At 41.8% G+C, this 15,720-nt stretch overlaps 5 protein-coding genes and 2 non-coding genes across 10 annotated transcripts in view; 1 reads left to right on the top strand and 6 right to left on the bottom strand.

Moving 5' to 3' along the window:
• Window positions 1-1,339: 1,339 nt before the first annotated feature.
• Window positions 1,340-1,412, bottom strand: trnav-aac. Its single transcript has one exon. It is a non-coding gene; the product is annotated as a tRNA-Val (tRNA).
• Window positions 1,413-2,439: 1,027 nt separating this feature from the next.
• Window positions 2,440-2,512, bottom strand: trnav-cac. The gene has a single exon. It is a non-coding gene; the product is annotated as a tRNA-Val (tRNA).
• A 1,378-nt stretch (window positions 2,513-3,890) lies between these two features.
• Window positions 3,891-4,344, top strand: LOC118300308 (histone H2A-like). Its single transcript, XM_035624611.2, has one exon. The coding sequence runs from the start codon at window positions 3,907-3,909 to the stop codon at window positions 4,288-4,290; it is 384 nt and encodes a 127-aa protein (XP_035480504.1). The 5' UTR covers window positions 3,891-3,906; the 3' UTR covers window positions 4,291-4,344.
• Window positions 4,345-5,206: 862 nt separating this feature from the next.
• On the bottom strand, window positions 5,207-6,622 carry LOC118300321 (histone H1-like). The gene has a single exon (XM_047328383.1). The coding sequence runs from the start codon at window positions 6,396-6,398 to the stop codon at window positions 5,766-5,768; it is 633 nt and encodes a 210-aa protein (XP_047184339.1). The 5' UTR covers window positions 6,399-6,622; the 3' UTR covers window positions 5,207-5,765.
• A 1,229-nt stretch (window positions 6,623-7,851) lies between these two features.
• Window positions 7,852-9,209, bottom strand: LOC118300311 (histone H2B-like). The gene has a single exon (XM_035624616.2). The coding sequence runs from the start codon at window positions 9,176-9,178 to the stop codon at window positions 8,804-8,806; it is 375 nt and encodes a 124-aa protein (XP_035480509.1). The 5' UTR covers window positions 9,179-9,209; the 3' UTR covers window positions 7,852-8,803.
• Window positions 9,210-11,235: 2,026 nt separating this feature from the next.
• LOC118300293 (cysteine-rich and transmembrane domain-containing protein 1-like) lies at window positions 11,236-13,993 on the bottom strand. Of its 2 annotated transcripts, XM_035624593.2 has the most exons (5): window positions 13,889-13,993; window positions 12,718-12,809; window positions 12,374-12,417; window positions 11,643-11,811; window positions 11,236-11,556 (listed from the first exon to the last, which is right to left on the bottom strand). In XM_035624593.2, the coding sequence occupies exons 2-5, from the start codon at window positions 12,788-12,790 to the stop codon at window positions 11,429-11,431; spliced, it is 414 nt and encodes a 137-aa protein (XP_035480486.2). In that variant the 5' UTR covers window positions 12,791-12,809; window positions 13,889-13,993; the 3' UTR covers window positions 11,236-11,428. The 2 variants fall into 2 exon arrangements, with proteins under 2 accessions (XP_035480486.2, XP_035480485.2); XM_035624592.2 differs by lacking the exons at window positions 12,718-12,809; window positions 13,889-13,993 and having other exon boundaries at window positions 11,643-12,703.
• A 937-nt stretch (window positions 13,994-14,930) lies between these two features.
• apbb3 (amyloid beta (A4) precursor protein-binding, family B, member 3) overlaps window positions 14,931-15,720 on the bottom strand; it is a 9,872-nt gene continuing 9,082 nt past the window's right edge. For all 3 annotated transcript variants that reach the window (XM_035625863.2, XM_035625864.2, XM_035625865.2), the window contains one exon: window positions 14,931-15,720. This exon is cut by the window's right edge and continues 759 nt beyond it. The gene's annotated coding sequence lies outside the window, so the exon portion shown is untranslated.

Genomic DNA, 15,720 nt, shown 5'->3' with positions numbered 1-15,720 from the left:
ACTACTGTTATATATATATGTATATTCACTTAGTGTATACCATTAATTCTTATAAAAAAACTAAAATCTTAAGTGTAGTTATTTAACAGTTTGTGAAAATTCACCAGAACTTTTTAGATAAAGAAACTTCATTGATCTCAAACTGTGAAACTCCAGTGTTAGTTACACAACACTCCAAGTGTAATAAAAACAGGTAAAACAGTTAATACAGAATAAGGAATATAAATATTAAGGATGTATATTAATAATGCAATTGTATGTAGTGGATAAACATAAAGTGTGCTGAGGTTTCACGTCTCACATGAGCTGCAGTAAAGTTCTACACTCACTTTGCACATGGAAGCTATGAATTAGTTCTATTATCAACAATTAGAAACATTCCTCATATGGAACTATAATGAATAAAGTTTAAAACTCCGTCCAATGCTCCAGGAAGACGGAATTCTTCATTCTCCAGTATCCTATTATGACCGCGGTGGTAATAAATAGCAGAGCAGCTATGAACTGTAGTGGAAGAGCTCAGTGTTTCCTAGAAGAGCAGATCATAGGAGCAACTGCACAAACAGGCGGATGACGTCACGGCGGGTTGCCACGGTCTGAAAAACATATTTATATTGTTTGAAATAATAATTGAAAACAATTATTAATACTCACAGGTCCTCACCGATCAGATACTGTACACAATGAGACACAGCCATTCTTCTTTTACACTGGCTGCCATCTCCTACATCTTGTTTACCAATAAAGTTCTTCATAAAGAAACTAATACGTTTAGTTCAGTCATTTAACAGCTTGGTAAAATTCATCCAAACTTGATAGAGAGAGATCGTTAGTATAGAATGTTATAAAGGTTTAAAAAGGTGACATGAAGGTTCCTGTAGTCAGTGTGATATGACACCACATCACACTGACTACAGGAACTGTTTATTTCCGTAGTATAATATGAAATAAAATGTAATTTTTCAAGTGAATTTACGACCTTATTCTCGAAGACTCAATTAATTTGTGATTGGTGACTAAATATTAATTTAATTTTTCATTGTGTAACAATATTTGGTAAACAGACACAGAATGACGTATTATTATCTTCCCCGTTTTAACCAATAAATGCAGAGAGTGTAACTCGATCTTTCAGCCCTGATGTTTGTCTGCAGGCTTCGTCCAATGATCCATGAAGAGGGGGTTCTACAGTTTTTCGAGTAGCTCATTTATAACTGCAGAAGTAATAACTAGTCGAGCTATGACGAGTTTAACCTGTAGAGGAAGAGCAGCGCATCATTTGACCAACCTTCACGAACCTACTGGTGACGTCACGGTGGGTTGCCAGCTGGAAAAGCGATGTTTCCGCCCGGTCTCGAACCGGGGACCTTTCGCGTGTTAGGCGAACGTGATAACCACTACACTACGGAAACTGATGACGAGACTGGAAAACACGTGATTAACAACTTCTCAGGTCTGTGATCCGTCGGTGATGAGTGACGGGGTCACAACCTTCCGGTAGAAGACAGACAGATGTTATGACATAGATTGAAGTGATTCACTGACTGTTACAGAATCACTCCACTCAGTCTCTGACCTGCTGCTGCTTCTGAATTGAAAATGTGTTTATTCCAACCATGTAAGAACAAGGAACAAAACAACAAAAGAAAATAATGAAACAAGTGGACAGATATAGAAAAGTTATATTCACAAACAATAAAAGCACAAAGGAAAATAAACTGTCCAACACTTTACATGTTCACATGACAATCATTCATCTATGTCTTTATATCTCAAGTCATTACGTATTTAGTAATCCTGATCAAAATATACATTTTCTTTCAATAAAAATGAATTTATTACCAATTTCATATAACTTAATCATATTGTCTATTTAACTTAGAAGAAAACAGTGACAAAGGCAACTCCTTCATATGCAACTTTATAAAAAGTTTAATGATTATGAAAATAGCATAAACTTCCAAACTGTCTCCATCTTTTAGCTAAATGTGTTTAAATTATTATCAATTGAGCTCAGTTAAAAATATAAGATATTAGCTAAGAGGTGTTTGGTCATTGAAGAACAACAGACTCACCGTCTGTAATTTGTTTTCTGAATTCACTATCGCTTTGCACACACACACACAAAATATCTGTATTATAGCAATAGAAATAACAGTTATTCCATAACTGCTACTGGGAATGATTGTTAACTGAACTCTTCTTGTCTATTTCTCTGACTCCTCATAACATGTTGATGCTTGTGCATCATTCCAGGTCAACTAAGCCACTGAATCTTATGATTTTTATCATTTAAAAACAACTGCAGTTGGTCCCTGGGCACTGGACTCTGTCTGCCAACTGCAGAAGAGCTTCACACGTCATCAGGTGGTTTCGGTTGTTCGGTCTCCAACCTTCAGTGTTGAGTTATTCATTAATATATTTGACAAAATTCAGGAATGTTTCCGCCCGGTTTCGAACCGGGGACCTTTCGCGTGTGAGGCGAATGTGATAACCACTACACTACGGAAACCTACAGGCTCCGTATCGGACGTTTAGAGAATCTAGACTCTGAGAACAATTAATTATTAATACGCAGATACTCACCAGTCAGAGTGAGGAACACAATGAGCTACAGGCACCGAATTTGTTAGTTATATTATAAGAGCTTATTTATTGTTAGAGTCAATCCCAATGTGCTAAAGATCATAAACAGGAGCATAACAAGCAATTGTGAATTATTAAGTATAATATTATTAAGAAAAAGTATTCAGTAAAAGCGTGTGTGTTTTTACCATAAAAACGTTTTTGAAAGATATGAAATAAATGAATTAAAGTTGAGTGAAACAAATACAGAATGTTCTGATGTGGGATTTAAAAATAAAAGCCCTTGAATACCTCAGATATCATTCTGGTCATATTACAATTTAACATGTGGCATTTCAATGTGAAACCACTTCCTACTGTTGTTACCGTAATGACTAGTATAGACACATAGCTCAGATGTGAGGGCTTGAACCATGTCCATGTTATTATCACGTGTGAATAATATAATCGCTTTTTCAAATTCATATATTTATGCCATAAGATAAACACGTGACCTGTCTGTGTTGAGGAACATGTGATCTTCAGTGAACAGTGAGGTGGCTCTTAAAAGAACCGTTGTGTAAATATCAGGAGCCGGGAGACTCTAAGCTCTCTCCCCTCGGATGCGGCGGGCCAGCTGGATGTCTTTGGGCATGATGGTGACCCTCTTGGCGTGGATGGCGCACAGGTTGGTGTCCTCGAACAGGCCGACCAGGTAAGCCTCGCTGGCCTCCTGCAGAGCCATGACGGCGGAACTCTGGAAGCGCAGGTCGGTCTTGAAGTCCTGGGCGATCTCTCGCACCAGGCGCTGGAAGGGCAGCTTGCGGATCAGCAGCTCGGTGGACTTCTGGTAGCGGCGGATCTCCCGCAGCGCCACGGTACCGGGCCTGTAACGGTGAGGCTTCTTCACGCCGCCGGTGGCCGGCGCGCTCTTGCGGGCAGCCTTGGTGGCGAGCTGCTTCCTGGGAGCTTTTCCTCCGGTGGACTTGCGAGCGGTCTGTTTAGTTCTGGCCATCGCGTCTCTTTAACTCGGTCGAAGATAAAGTGAAGAGGAAAAGAAGCGACGAGTTGCTTTTATACCGTGAGACCGTCTGTGGAGCCGGTGACGCGTCTTCAGACCTCCGGCTCCTGATTGGTTGAGAAGCTCAGCACCGCCTGGTGGGGGGAGACACACCGCCGAGACTCCGCTGCTCATTGGACTAAAGCCCGGGGCCGACCCCCCTGCACCGGGCTCCTCTCTGGTTGGTCCAGAGGAAATTTCCCGCGCTTTCCGCGGACATAAAGAGGGAAGTTCGAAGTGTTTGACTCACATTTGTTCAGAACCATTATCTGAGAATAAACATGAGCGGACGAGGCAAAACCGGAGGAAAGGCCCGAGCCAAGGCCAAGACCCGCTCCTCCAGGGCCGGGCTCCAGTTCCCGGTGGGTCGTGTCCACAGGCTGCTCAGGAAGGGCAACTACGCCCAGCGTGTCGGTGCCGGAGCTCCGGTCTACCTGGCGGCGGTGCTCGAGTACCTGACCGCTGAGATCCTGGAGCTGGCCGGTAACGCGGCCCGCGACAACAAGAAGACCAGGATCATCCCCCGTCACCTGCAGCTGGCTGTCCGCAACGACGAGGAGCTCAACAAGCTGCTGGGCGGAGTCACCATCGCTCAGGGCGGCGTGCTGCCCAACATCCAGGCGGTGCTGCTGCCCAAGAAGACCGAGAAGCCCGCGAAGAAATAAACCGGACTCACCTGCTGCGAGTGGCCCCACAACGGCTCTTTTAAGAGCCACACACCCTCCGATAGAGAGCAGCGATCCTCTTCTATAACTTACTCTAATGTGTCACATGATGAAGACAAACGTTACAGAATACAGCTCAGTGTTTATCATGAAAAGAAGTCACAATTTCTGAGAAATATTATTTTAGAATTCAATGTAGGAGACTAAATTGATTTGTCAATTCTCTGAATATTCAACTCTGCAAGTCTGCTGCAGCCTATTCCGGCCCATATTATTCCATAGATACATAAAATGTTTAACTCCGGAAGTTTGCTGCAGGCAGACTTCAGTTAAAATAAATCTTATTATTCAACCTCAACAGACGAGTAGCTTCCGATAAAATCTTCCTGTGAGATAAAAGTTCCAAAAGACACCAAGAAACTCAATTGTATTAGTGTTCTGCTATTTCAAATCAAAAATAAAGTTAGGAGAGTTCAGTAGAAAGAAAGACTTCTGCCTATATCATGGACGTCATTAAATGCAAAAATACATTCATCTTTCAGAAAGATTGTTTTCATCGCTCCTGGAACCTTTTACACATTAAGCAGCAAACTGCTTTGGAGACTTTAATCTGAAATCCATGATCCTCCTGACTTCACTTTCTACATTTGTGCGTCAGAGGCTGCACAAAAATTTAAATTACAATTTGTTGTAATTCAATTTAATTCATATGTACATTCTGCTGCCGTTAGCCTCAACATGTTATGTCTAAGTTTAAGTTTTTTTGGTCTTGTAGTTTCAGACCCTCACCAGTAGGTGGAGCTGCAGGTTCTCATCGTCCTTCAGCTACAGTTGGTCTTCTCATGATTTGTAACTTTTACTCTGATGAAGTGATTGGTTTGACAGGATTTTAAAAACAAAGTTGTATTTATAAGAATTAATGGTTTACAATAAGTTTATATATAAATAATGAAAAAAAAAAAAAAACAGTAGTGGGACTTGTTCTCGTTATCTTTACCATAAGTAAAGCTGCCCCCCACCATGGATGTGAAGCTTCAAGTTGTGGGCATATGTGCATATACTTAATTTAACAGAGAAATTTTGAGTCAAATTTTAAAAAGAAACTCACTTATTATAGAATTGTAAAAGGCAGACACTACAAAATATGCATAAGACAATTATGTCTTGAGAGCGTCATCAGACCTCGACACAGACCAGAGGTTTGAAGTGTGATGATTACTGGTAACATTTGTCAGATTGTGACTATATATTGAATAGAGAAATTACTTCGTTAGAATTTGAATCAGTTTGTTTCTTCCTCCATCATATAAATCTACGCATCTTATTATATGAATAAAGGTTTTAAGATAACGGCGTCATATTATATAAAACAATAAGAATATTCCATAAAACAAAATATTGAATGTATGAATATGTTTGTCTCAGAGAAGGTGTGTGGCTCTGAAAAGAGCCGTTGTTATCGGACCGGTCGCCGCTCACTTCTTCTTCGCTGCGGTCTTCTTCGCTTTGGGTTTGGCCGCCGCCGCCTTCTTCGCGGGGACTTTCTTGGCGGCAGGTGCGGCCTTCTTCGCGGCCTTCTTCGGGCTCTTCTTCGGGCTCTTCGCGGCCTTCTTGGGGCTCTTGGCCACCTTCTTGGGGCTCTTCTTGGCCGCGGCGGGTTTCTTCGCCTTCTTCGGGGACTTCTTGGCGGCTGCCGGCTTCTTGGCCGCGGCCTTGGGCTTCTTGGCGGCTGCGGGCTTCTTCGCTTTGGGAGCGGCCTTCTTCACCGGCTTCTTGGCCTTGGGCTCGACCTTCTTGTTCATCTTGAAGGAGCCGGACGCCCCGGTTCCCTTGGTCTGGACCAGGGTCTCCTTGGCCACGAGCGCCTTGATGGCGACCTTGACGCGGGTCTTGTTCTTCTCCACATCGTAGCCTCCGGCGACCAGAGCCTTCTTCAGGGCGGCCAGAGACACGCCGCTGCGCTCCTTGGACGCGGACACGGCCTCGACGATGAGGTCACGGAGGCTCGGTCCGGCCTTCTTCGGTTTGGCTGTCGCCTTCTTCTTGGCGGCCTTCGCCGGGGACTTCGCCGGAGCGGCGGCGGGAGTTGGAGCTTCTTCTTCTGCCATAGTTTTCTCTTCGGAGTCAGAGTGAAGTGTTGAACGTCCGGAGCAGGAGGCGGGACTTAATCACGCCATGAGAACCGTGGAGACTCAACCCCGGGCCGGGGCCGCTCGGTGCGGTCTGAACACCGGACACTTGTGTTTCTCTTCACCGGGAAAAGACGAGTAAATCCCCGTGGGAGCGTCGCTGGAGGCCGGCGGCGACTGGAGCCGACAGCGACCGTGTGTGTGTTCACCTCGAGGCCGCGCAGAGCTCCGGGGCTCCCGGCGTTCGGTCCGTGCGGCCCCCGAACCTCGCCTGCTCGCCGCGGCGATCGACGCTGCTCGGCGGCTTTTCCAACTCATTTCTCTCCTTAATCGGTTTAAAATGCTCCGGAGCTGCCGCAGAACCCGCTCCCCGGCGGGACACATGTTCATCCAGGGACCCGGAGCAGAAAGTCCGATCTGTCGACGATCATTCTGCGGTAAAAACGAAGCTGTTTCGTCGGAAGCAAACACACGATGATGGAGGCTCGTGACGCAGAGGATCCAGACTCTGCTACTGAGGACAGATGATTATTATAATTATTGTTATTATTATTTGTTGTTTTTAATTTATGGTTTTGTATTATTATTATTATTATTGTTATTATTATTATTATTATTATTATTATTGTTATTATTATACGCTGTAGTAACACAGAACTGATGAGCTGCTACACTGTGTCTTAAACACAACAGCAGTTAAACGGTTTCATTTCTGAACATGAATAAAAAAACATGTTTGACAACAACAGTTCAGTCTGTGAGAAATATAATATTTAATAAAGACATGTGTGTTTATTCTTTAGCAGCAGTGATGGAGCTGATGTGAAAGGCTAAATACTTTGGACTGCAGAGTGACGTCATACTGTATCACATCATCATCTCTACTGTATAAAGATCTACATCCACCACAACTATGCACTTTCTGTCATCCTGAGCACTTTTCTGTTTTTACTTCAATCCACTTCACACTTTAGCCTCTTTCACAACGCAATACCCTCTAATATATACATATGTACATGTATATATACATATACACCTTTTGTAAAATAGATAACCACTGTATTTCTATTGTATTTGTTTGTGTTACTCTGTTGTAAAGAGTAAATCTCCAAGTTAGGGATGAATAAAGTTCTATTCTGTAACATGTGAAGCACACGACCGTGACACTGGCTCACAAGGTTTTACACTAAATTGATTACATTACTTGTATATTAATACTAGTTGTATTAATATTTGAGGTTGTATTACATTTCCATTTACTACAGACTTGTTATCTTCATTGTTTCTTCAACGTCTCATTCTGTTGTTACGTGTTGAGTATTAATTTATTTAACAAGGAGCTGGTTGGACCCTGATAAATAAAACAGTCAAAACACTGATGACAGTTGTTTCCTTGTTGAAAATGTGTAAAACACAGACACTTATATGATGATAATTATTGGATTAGTTTTATTCACTTGCACCTTTAAAAACAGGGTTTACAATAAATAAGTTCACACTAATAATCACTATGTAAAGTGTCTTGAACCGATGTATATTGTGATTTGGCACAAGAGGAATAAAACTGAATTGATTTAATAAACATGGAAATAGAAGCAACGAGAGGAAAACACGTGACGAAAAGGTCCTGACATTGTGTAAACGTAAATACATTCAAACAAGTAACAGAAAACTTTTCTGATGATCAGAACCTGAATAAAGTTGACGAGTTCTGATTCTAGTGTCATTGTGTGTCCACATGTTTACGTCTTAATCTCATAATAACGTCCTGTTGGAGCTTTGGCTGCATTAAGCGACATTGACATGTTTGTACCAACTGACCAGGTTCTGTCAGGAAAACAGGAACATGAATAGAATATTATTTTAGCAACTTCATTACCAAAATGTGGGTCCACTTGATTGATTGGTTGAAATGTGTATTTTGAATATGTAAATAAAATTAAAACAGAAAATAAAAACAATAAATTATATTAATGAAGCTGAATGATCGTACCGTTGCAGGCAGTCAAAACAAAAACCATGAACTTTGATTAATTCAATTTACATATTCAAAAAGTTGTTTAGTTATATAATCCCAACCCTTCTGCATAGAGGATACTATATAATTATCTATAATATATTAATCACCACTAATCTTTAAGGGTGAATGTTTCAGTCATCACAGGCAGTAGATCGACAATTGACTTTACTTCGCATGTGAAGATCGAACATCAGACCGTTTATAGTTTGTTGTTGGTCGCTAGGGGGCAGCAGACTGCTCCTGTAGTTTAATGGACCGATGACTTCATACGTGATATGAAACATATTTATAAAGGACGTTGGTCTGTAGATCGAGTGTGTGGCTCTTAAAAGAGCCGTTGGTCTGTTGGAGTCTCCGGAGCAGTTTACTTGGAGCTGGTGTACTTGGTCACGGCCTTGGTGCCCTCGGACACGGCGTGTTTGGCCAGCTCGCCGGGCAGCAGCAGGCGCACGGCGGTCTGGATCTCCCTGGAGGTGATGGTGGAGCGCTTGTTGTAGTGCGCCAGGCGGGAGGCCTCGCCGGCGATGCGCTCGAAGATGTCGCTCACGAACGAGTTCATGATGCCCATGGCCTTGGAGGAGATGCCGGTGTCGGGGTGCACCTGCTTCAGCACCTTGTACACGTAGATGGCGTAGCTCTCCTTGCGGGACTTTCTCCTCTTCTTGCCGCCCTTGCCGGCGGTCTTGGCCACCGCCTTCTTGGAGCCCTTCTTGGGCGCAGGCTTCAATTGCTCAGGCATCGTTTCTCCGAGTGCTCAAAGAAATGGATAGATGTCGACCGGGGGGAGACTAGGTATATACAAGCTGTATGCAAATTGGCTGCGGCATCTCCTGCCTGTGATTGGCTGAGAGGATCACAGGCTGACAGCTGTGTTACGTCACAATTATATGTTTTTTTTAAATTCTTTTCACCATCGACGGTTGTTTCATCTCAATATTTTAACGCTTTTGACCTCTCGTTTTTTTTTTTAACTGCGTTTTAGATTTAAATATTTCATTGAATTTACAGTAAAATAAACAATCAGCTCGTGAAATATCCGATATTAGCACAAGTGCATTTACACATAATAATAATAATAATAACAAATATCAGAATATCTAGGTGTAATTTTGTTAATTAATGTTCTTTCCATGCTCTCACTCGCTTATTTGTGAAAAACAACTCAAAGTAAGCAACGTTTTTGGCAAAAGAAAATTGTCTGACTGATCACACTCAAGTCATTAACTTATTTTTATGTTTTTTAAACACAAACATACATATGAAATACAGAGTTTTATTGTACAAAGACTTAAATAAAGTTCATGTATTTATATGATACGAAGAACTATGAATTCTTAATGGAACTAAAATTTGAAATTTTGAAAATCTCAAAAATAAAAATGTTAAAATTCACGTTTTATTAACTAAATAATTAATAAAACTTAAAACCCAAAATTAAAATGTCATGTTCTCTAATTTTATGTTATTATCTACTATGTTCCTTTGTGATAGTTTGAATCTCATTTAACATTTTGGTCATGTTAGAATAATTCCCAAAATATTTCATATAGTAATGAATTGACATGTTACATTATAAAAATATTAATAATTTGTCTACATGTGAGCAACTGTCTTTGTCAACATTGCTGCAGAACTCAGAACAATTTGTTTAACAACTGAAGGAAGAAATAGTTTGACTGAATTCAACAGATGTGAAGAAGTCATGTTTATTCACATTAACTAACTTCCACCTCTGAGTTTAAAATTGTATAAATATGATTTAATTGATCACTACTGATTAGCAATCACTGTTGGAGATTTCTCGATGCGTCAGTAGATTGTTTGGTCTCAACATTAATGTTTTTCATTCATATTTTTAAAGTACAACAGGAAGTGCGTCTCTTCACGGACTCGGTGTTTGGCTCTTAAAAGAGCCGTTGTGTTGGTGGTGCGTTCAGGTGCTGGTGGTTTAGCCTCCGAAGCCGTACAGGGTGCGGCCCTGCCTCTTGAGCGCGTACACCACGTCCATGGCGGTCACCGTCTTCCTCTTGGCGTGCTCGGTGTAGGTGACGGCGTCGCGGATCACGTTCTCCAGGAAAACCTTGAGCACGCCGCGGGTCTCCTCGTAGATCAGGCCGGAGATACGCTTCACTCCGCCGCGGCGAGCCAGACGGCGGATGGCGGGTTTGGTGATTCCCTGGATGTTGTCGCGGAGAACTTTGCGGTGACGCTTGGCGCCTCCTTTCCCGAGTCCCTTGCCTCCTTTGCCGCGTCCGCTCATCTTCTCTTCTTCGTTTGTCAAAGTGAAAAGTAAACATTGACAAGAGGCGCTCGGACTATATATCGAATCTGAGGACGTGATAGAGGACAAGTGGCGCGGGTTCCGTGGGCGGGGCCAACACTCGCATGTTTTTGCAGTAACAGAAACCGGAAGTTCTCTGATCTTTATTTTGAAAATGATCTTTAGCAAATTTTACCTCGAACAAATAAAGATTAAAAATTGTTTAAGGGGTTTACAGATGTTAAGGGGGAAGTGGCTAAGATAAATATACATATATTTATATATATATATATATATATATATACTAATTAATTAATATTTATATATATATATATATATATATATATATGAGTAACCTTAACCAATCTGATCCTTTAACTTGATGAGGTGTATTCATTTTGTGGATCATTTGTTTTCATGGTGTTGGTTCATAGTTGTTGCTCATGATTAAACCTTATTGTATGTTTCCTCCATTTTTAAAAAATTCTAATTCACCCTTTGTACAACTTCAGTAAATTTATTTAGAAAGCAAAAACTGATTTTCATTTCTTTTATTAGAGAGAAAAGCAAGAACATATAATAGTTTACAAAAGACAAAAGAACAACCTGAGGTTTGTTATATCACACAAAGACATTCAGAGAAATACATGTTATGGTATTGCCTTTTTGTTAATATTTATTAATCGGTTTGTTCCAGAAAATGTTCAAATTTGCCCAAAAGGTCAGAGGTCAGGCGAGGTGCGAGGTCAACATATTCCACAGGCAGCAGCAGCACAGAATGGTTGAACAGACCGACAGACACGAGTGCTTGCTGCCGCCACCGCCGCCACCTTCGTCCTGCTGCTCCACCACGAACACTGAGAGAGAGAGAGGAGGGGTCAGGAGGTCATCTGCATCATCAGGTCTTCCTAAGTGTCTGTGGCGACTGTGACCTCTGACCTACCTGTGTGTTTTGGCGGCGGACCCTTCCAGTGGTACGAGGTCTTGCAGGCCTCACCCCATGGCCCCTCCTGGAATCCTGGCTGAATGTTGAAAGCCAGCGGAGGCCCCATCAGCGCCGGGGGCCCAAAGTACGTTTGAGCTCCTCCACCCGCGTAGTTCTGAGGGAAGGTCTGGAGAGGAGACAAGGTCATTGTCATAGTAACAATGATGGTCATCTGACACAGGTTGAAAGCTCTAATAAATTTAAACTTAAACAAACAAACTCTTTCAAGCTTTAGCTCGAACCACAGATTGTAAATTAAGATGGACATCATGATGGCTCCAACTCATCCTGATCGCCCCCTGGTGTCTGGTTGCAGTAAGGGTCATAAGCCCCGCCCCCTCCATATCATGTGACATAGTTCTTATCACACTGATGTTTGTTCACGTGTTCATGTTTCTGATCACTTTGCTTCTCATTAGTTATTTGTTGATATAAAAACGGGGCTTGAAACGTCATGAGATTGACAGCTGAGAGACTGACTGGTGATTGGTCGAGCACGTGTGTGGGCGGGACCTTGATGCCTCCTGTCCAAACCACGATCACTATACTGCACAGACTCTCACCAGCACAAGATGGCAGCTTCCGAATCTATGTTTGTTTTTGTTTTTTTAAATGATTAGACATCAGAGGAGCGAGTCGGTACGATAGGAAGCTCCTGTCAGTGAGGTGAAGCAGTGCATTCTGGGTACCTGGTATGTCGAGCCGGTGAAGGCCGCTGGCTGAGAAATGAGAGCTGGAAAGAGACAACGAGATATTATCATTAAATTTTTATTTTATATTAGAAAATAAAACTTTAGGATTTCAGTGGAAAAGGCAATATGTTAGAATAAAGTCATTATAATGATTAAATATGTATAATGTAGTCACACTAAGTAGTAATATTGCAAAATAACGTATTTCTAAAATAAAACAAAGATGCCATTTTGTGAAAAATATTAATATTAACAGGCTTTTCATTTAAAAGACCTCACTAATCCTGATGAACATTATTACAACCTGAATTATATTTAATTTCCCACATTGACAGACGAACCTGGGGGGCCACCGGGGGCCACAGGCCCCTCGGGGAAAAAGGGACGGTACGGAGGAGGCTGCTCTCTGCTCATGTGGACCGACGACAAGAATCTGAGGGAGAAAAAGAAGAACAGATAATAAACAAAGGTTTTCTTCTAAAATAATAAAAATGTAGAATTTGATATTTAAAGTCCCAGTGTGTGGTTTTGTACTTTTCTGGCAGCGTCTGGTGGTAAAAGTTCCAAACCGTAACCCACTGAGAGACCGACAGGGGACACTTCCTGGTGGCGCACCGCTGATTCCATTCTCTTTTCATTATTATTAATATATTTCACCTTTATTTCCCAGAATTCTCAGTCATTGAATATCTTTGACTTTTTGTTTAATTTGAATTTAGTTTTGAAAAAAAAAATGTATTTCATTATTCCCTGGGAGAGGTGATCCCATTGTGTGACTGAACGTACAATCGTGGATCAGTCTAACGTCTGGTGGTCAGATGCTTTCCATACCAGCTCTAATCTAATCCCCTGGTTGCCACGACGACCACAGTCCATCAAGCTGCCTCTCATTGTCGACTCGTGGTTTTTTTTTCCTGTCAAACACATGTTTTGTTTGTCCTGAGGGAACAGGAAACTGGTTTGCAGTGAAACTAGTTCACTGTCCCGAGACGACGAGCGAGGAAAAAAAAACACTTTCACATCTATGTTATTTAACTGAAAAAGACTTTGGAACCAAACAGAAAAAAAATCAACACATGGAATGATGAATGTTGTCATAACTGTTCATATTAAACAGCTCAGTCAACTGCAGTTTTCTGATCTGTGCTCAGCGTTAAGTTCCCTTCAAAGTTCTCACAGTTTCAAGTTTTCAGGCGCATTAACGTGTAGTCAGAACTTGAAGGAATATTATTATTATTATTATTGTTGTTGTTGATGTCCTATAGAATCACAGTATTCCCTCTTGGATTCGGTTTATTGTTACATTACATTCAATACGCCAAGGTTTTCCTGAAAAAAAAAGATCCTGTTAGACTCGAGCGATAAGAGCAAAGAGAGAATCAGCTGCTGATTGTTGAAATATCTGGAGGCTGAATTCAGGAAAACGCGAAAGAAAACTACAAGCCGACATTTTCCCCTGAGACAAAGATTCAAACTCTGACGTTTTAAACTCTAGACTGAATTTAAACTTACCTGCTGCTTCAAGAGGAAAAGTCCTGCAAACAGAGAACTGCACTCTCTCTCTCTCTCTCTTTCTGTCTGTCACTCACTCTGTGTGTGTGTGTGTGTGTGTGTGTGTGTGTGTGTGTGTGTGTGTGTGTGTGTGTGTGTGTGTGTGTGTGTGTGTGTGTCTCTCTCTCACTCTGTGTGTGTGTGTGTGTCTCTCTCTCACTCTGTGTGTGTGTGTGTGTGTGTGTGTGTGTGTGTCTCTCTCTCTCTCTCTCTCTCTCTCTCACTGTGTGTGTGTGTGTGTGTGTGTGTCTCTCTCACTCTGTGTGTGTGTGTGTGTGTGTGTGTGTGTGTGTGTGTGTGTGTCTCTCTCACTCTGTGTGTGTGTGTGTGTGTGTGTGTGTGTGTGTGTGTGTGTGTGTGTCTCTCTCTCTCTCTCTCTCTCTCACTGTGTGTGTGTGTGTGTGTGTCTCTCTCACTCTGTGTGTGTGTGTGTGTGTGTGTGTGTGTGTGTGTCTCTCTCACTCTGTGTGTGTGTGTGTGTGTGTGTCTCTCTCTCTCTCACTCTGTGTGTGTGTGTGTGTGTGTGTGTGTGTGTGTGTGTGTGTGTGTGTGTGTGTATGTGTGTGTGTGTGTGTGTGTGTGTGTGTGTCTCTCTCTCTCTCTCTCTCTCTCTCTCACTCTGTGTGTGTGTGTGTGTGTGTGTGTGTGTGTGTCATCATCACATCAAATCGACTGATGTGAGCAGAGTATTGACTTTGAGTCGAGCCACTTGAACAAAGGAAAACTTTAAGTTTGTTTGTTTGTACTAAACCACCGTGTATATTTTATGCATTTTGACATTTGTCAGCGTCTCCGCTCGTTTCCTCAGACACGCCTATCTGCAGACTCGCTCTCGTCCGGGAACAATCCCGTCATCACGACTTTTAACTTTCCCGACTCCGCGTTGAATCGTCGGAGAAAAAATAACAAATAATCCGTTTATGTCTGAAGCATCGCGTCAGTTTTTCAAATTCTTCTCCTTCATAAGGTCTGAGTGTGTTTGTAAATGAACAGATTGAACGTGTTTTGATAGTTTCATGTCTTTATTCTATGTTATTATACATGACATCATCGAGTTGTTTTTCCTGCAGACACACGAAGAGAATATATTTTCCTACTAACATTGAACCCACCAGGGCTTCGGCCAATCAGGAGGCAGCTGGAGACTCTCTCTCTCTCTCTCTCTCTCTCTCTCTCTCTCTCTCTCTCTCTCTCTCTCACACACACACACACACACACACTCCTGATGTTCAAGGAGTCGTTTCCAGGAGGTGTACAATGACTTTCCATGCTGTCATTGACATGCACAGGTCACGTGTCCCGCTGTCGTTCAAGTCTCAAAAATATCTTTTCAATAGATGTAGATTTGTTTGTGGTGCATTTACTGACCGGCCCAGGAGGCGTTCAATAGCGTGTTACATTAAAATGTTTGCATTGTGAATATCTGCACATCAGCCAATAAGATTAATCCTCAGCTGCAGCCTATTGATCGATTTCACTGAAACTTTTTTTAATGGATCCTATTTAATACTTTTAAGTTCTGACGTCTGAAGCATCATCAAACTACTCTCTAACATTTTGACTTTCTCTTCTCATAATAATAATAATTATACAACTTGTTTTCTGTATTGTTTGTGTGACACTGACATCCACTGTGGTACACTCTTCTTCTCTAACTTAAATCTAAGCTTCACTCTTTTCAATGGGAAATGTGGGGCAGAGGTTCAGGAACGAAGGGTTCTTTAAGGGTTCTTTAAGGGTTCTTTAAGGGTTCTTTAAGGGTTCTTTAAGGGTAATACCAATAGATAACGATT

This window comes from Scophthalmus maximus, chromosome 2, assembly GCF_022379125.1.
Source record: "Scophthalmus maximus strain ysfricsl-2021 chromosome 2, ASM2237912v1, whole genome shotgun sequence".
NCBI classification, from domain to species: domain Eukaryota; kingdom Metazoa; phylum Chordata; class Actinopteri; order Pleuronectiformes; family Scophthalmidae; genus Scophthalmus; species Scophthalmus maximus.
The sequence above is the reverse complement of the archived record's forward strand: the minus strand, read 5'-3'. Positions and strand labels throughout refer to the sequence as shown.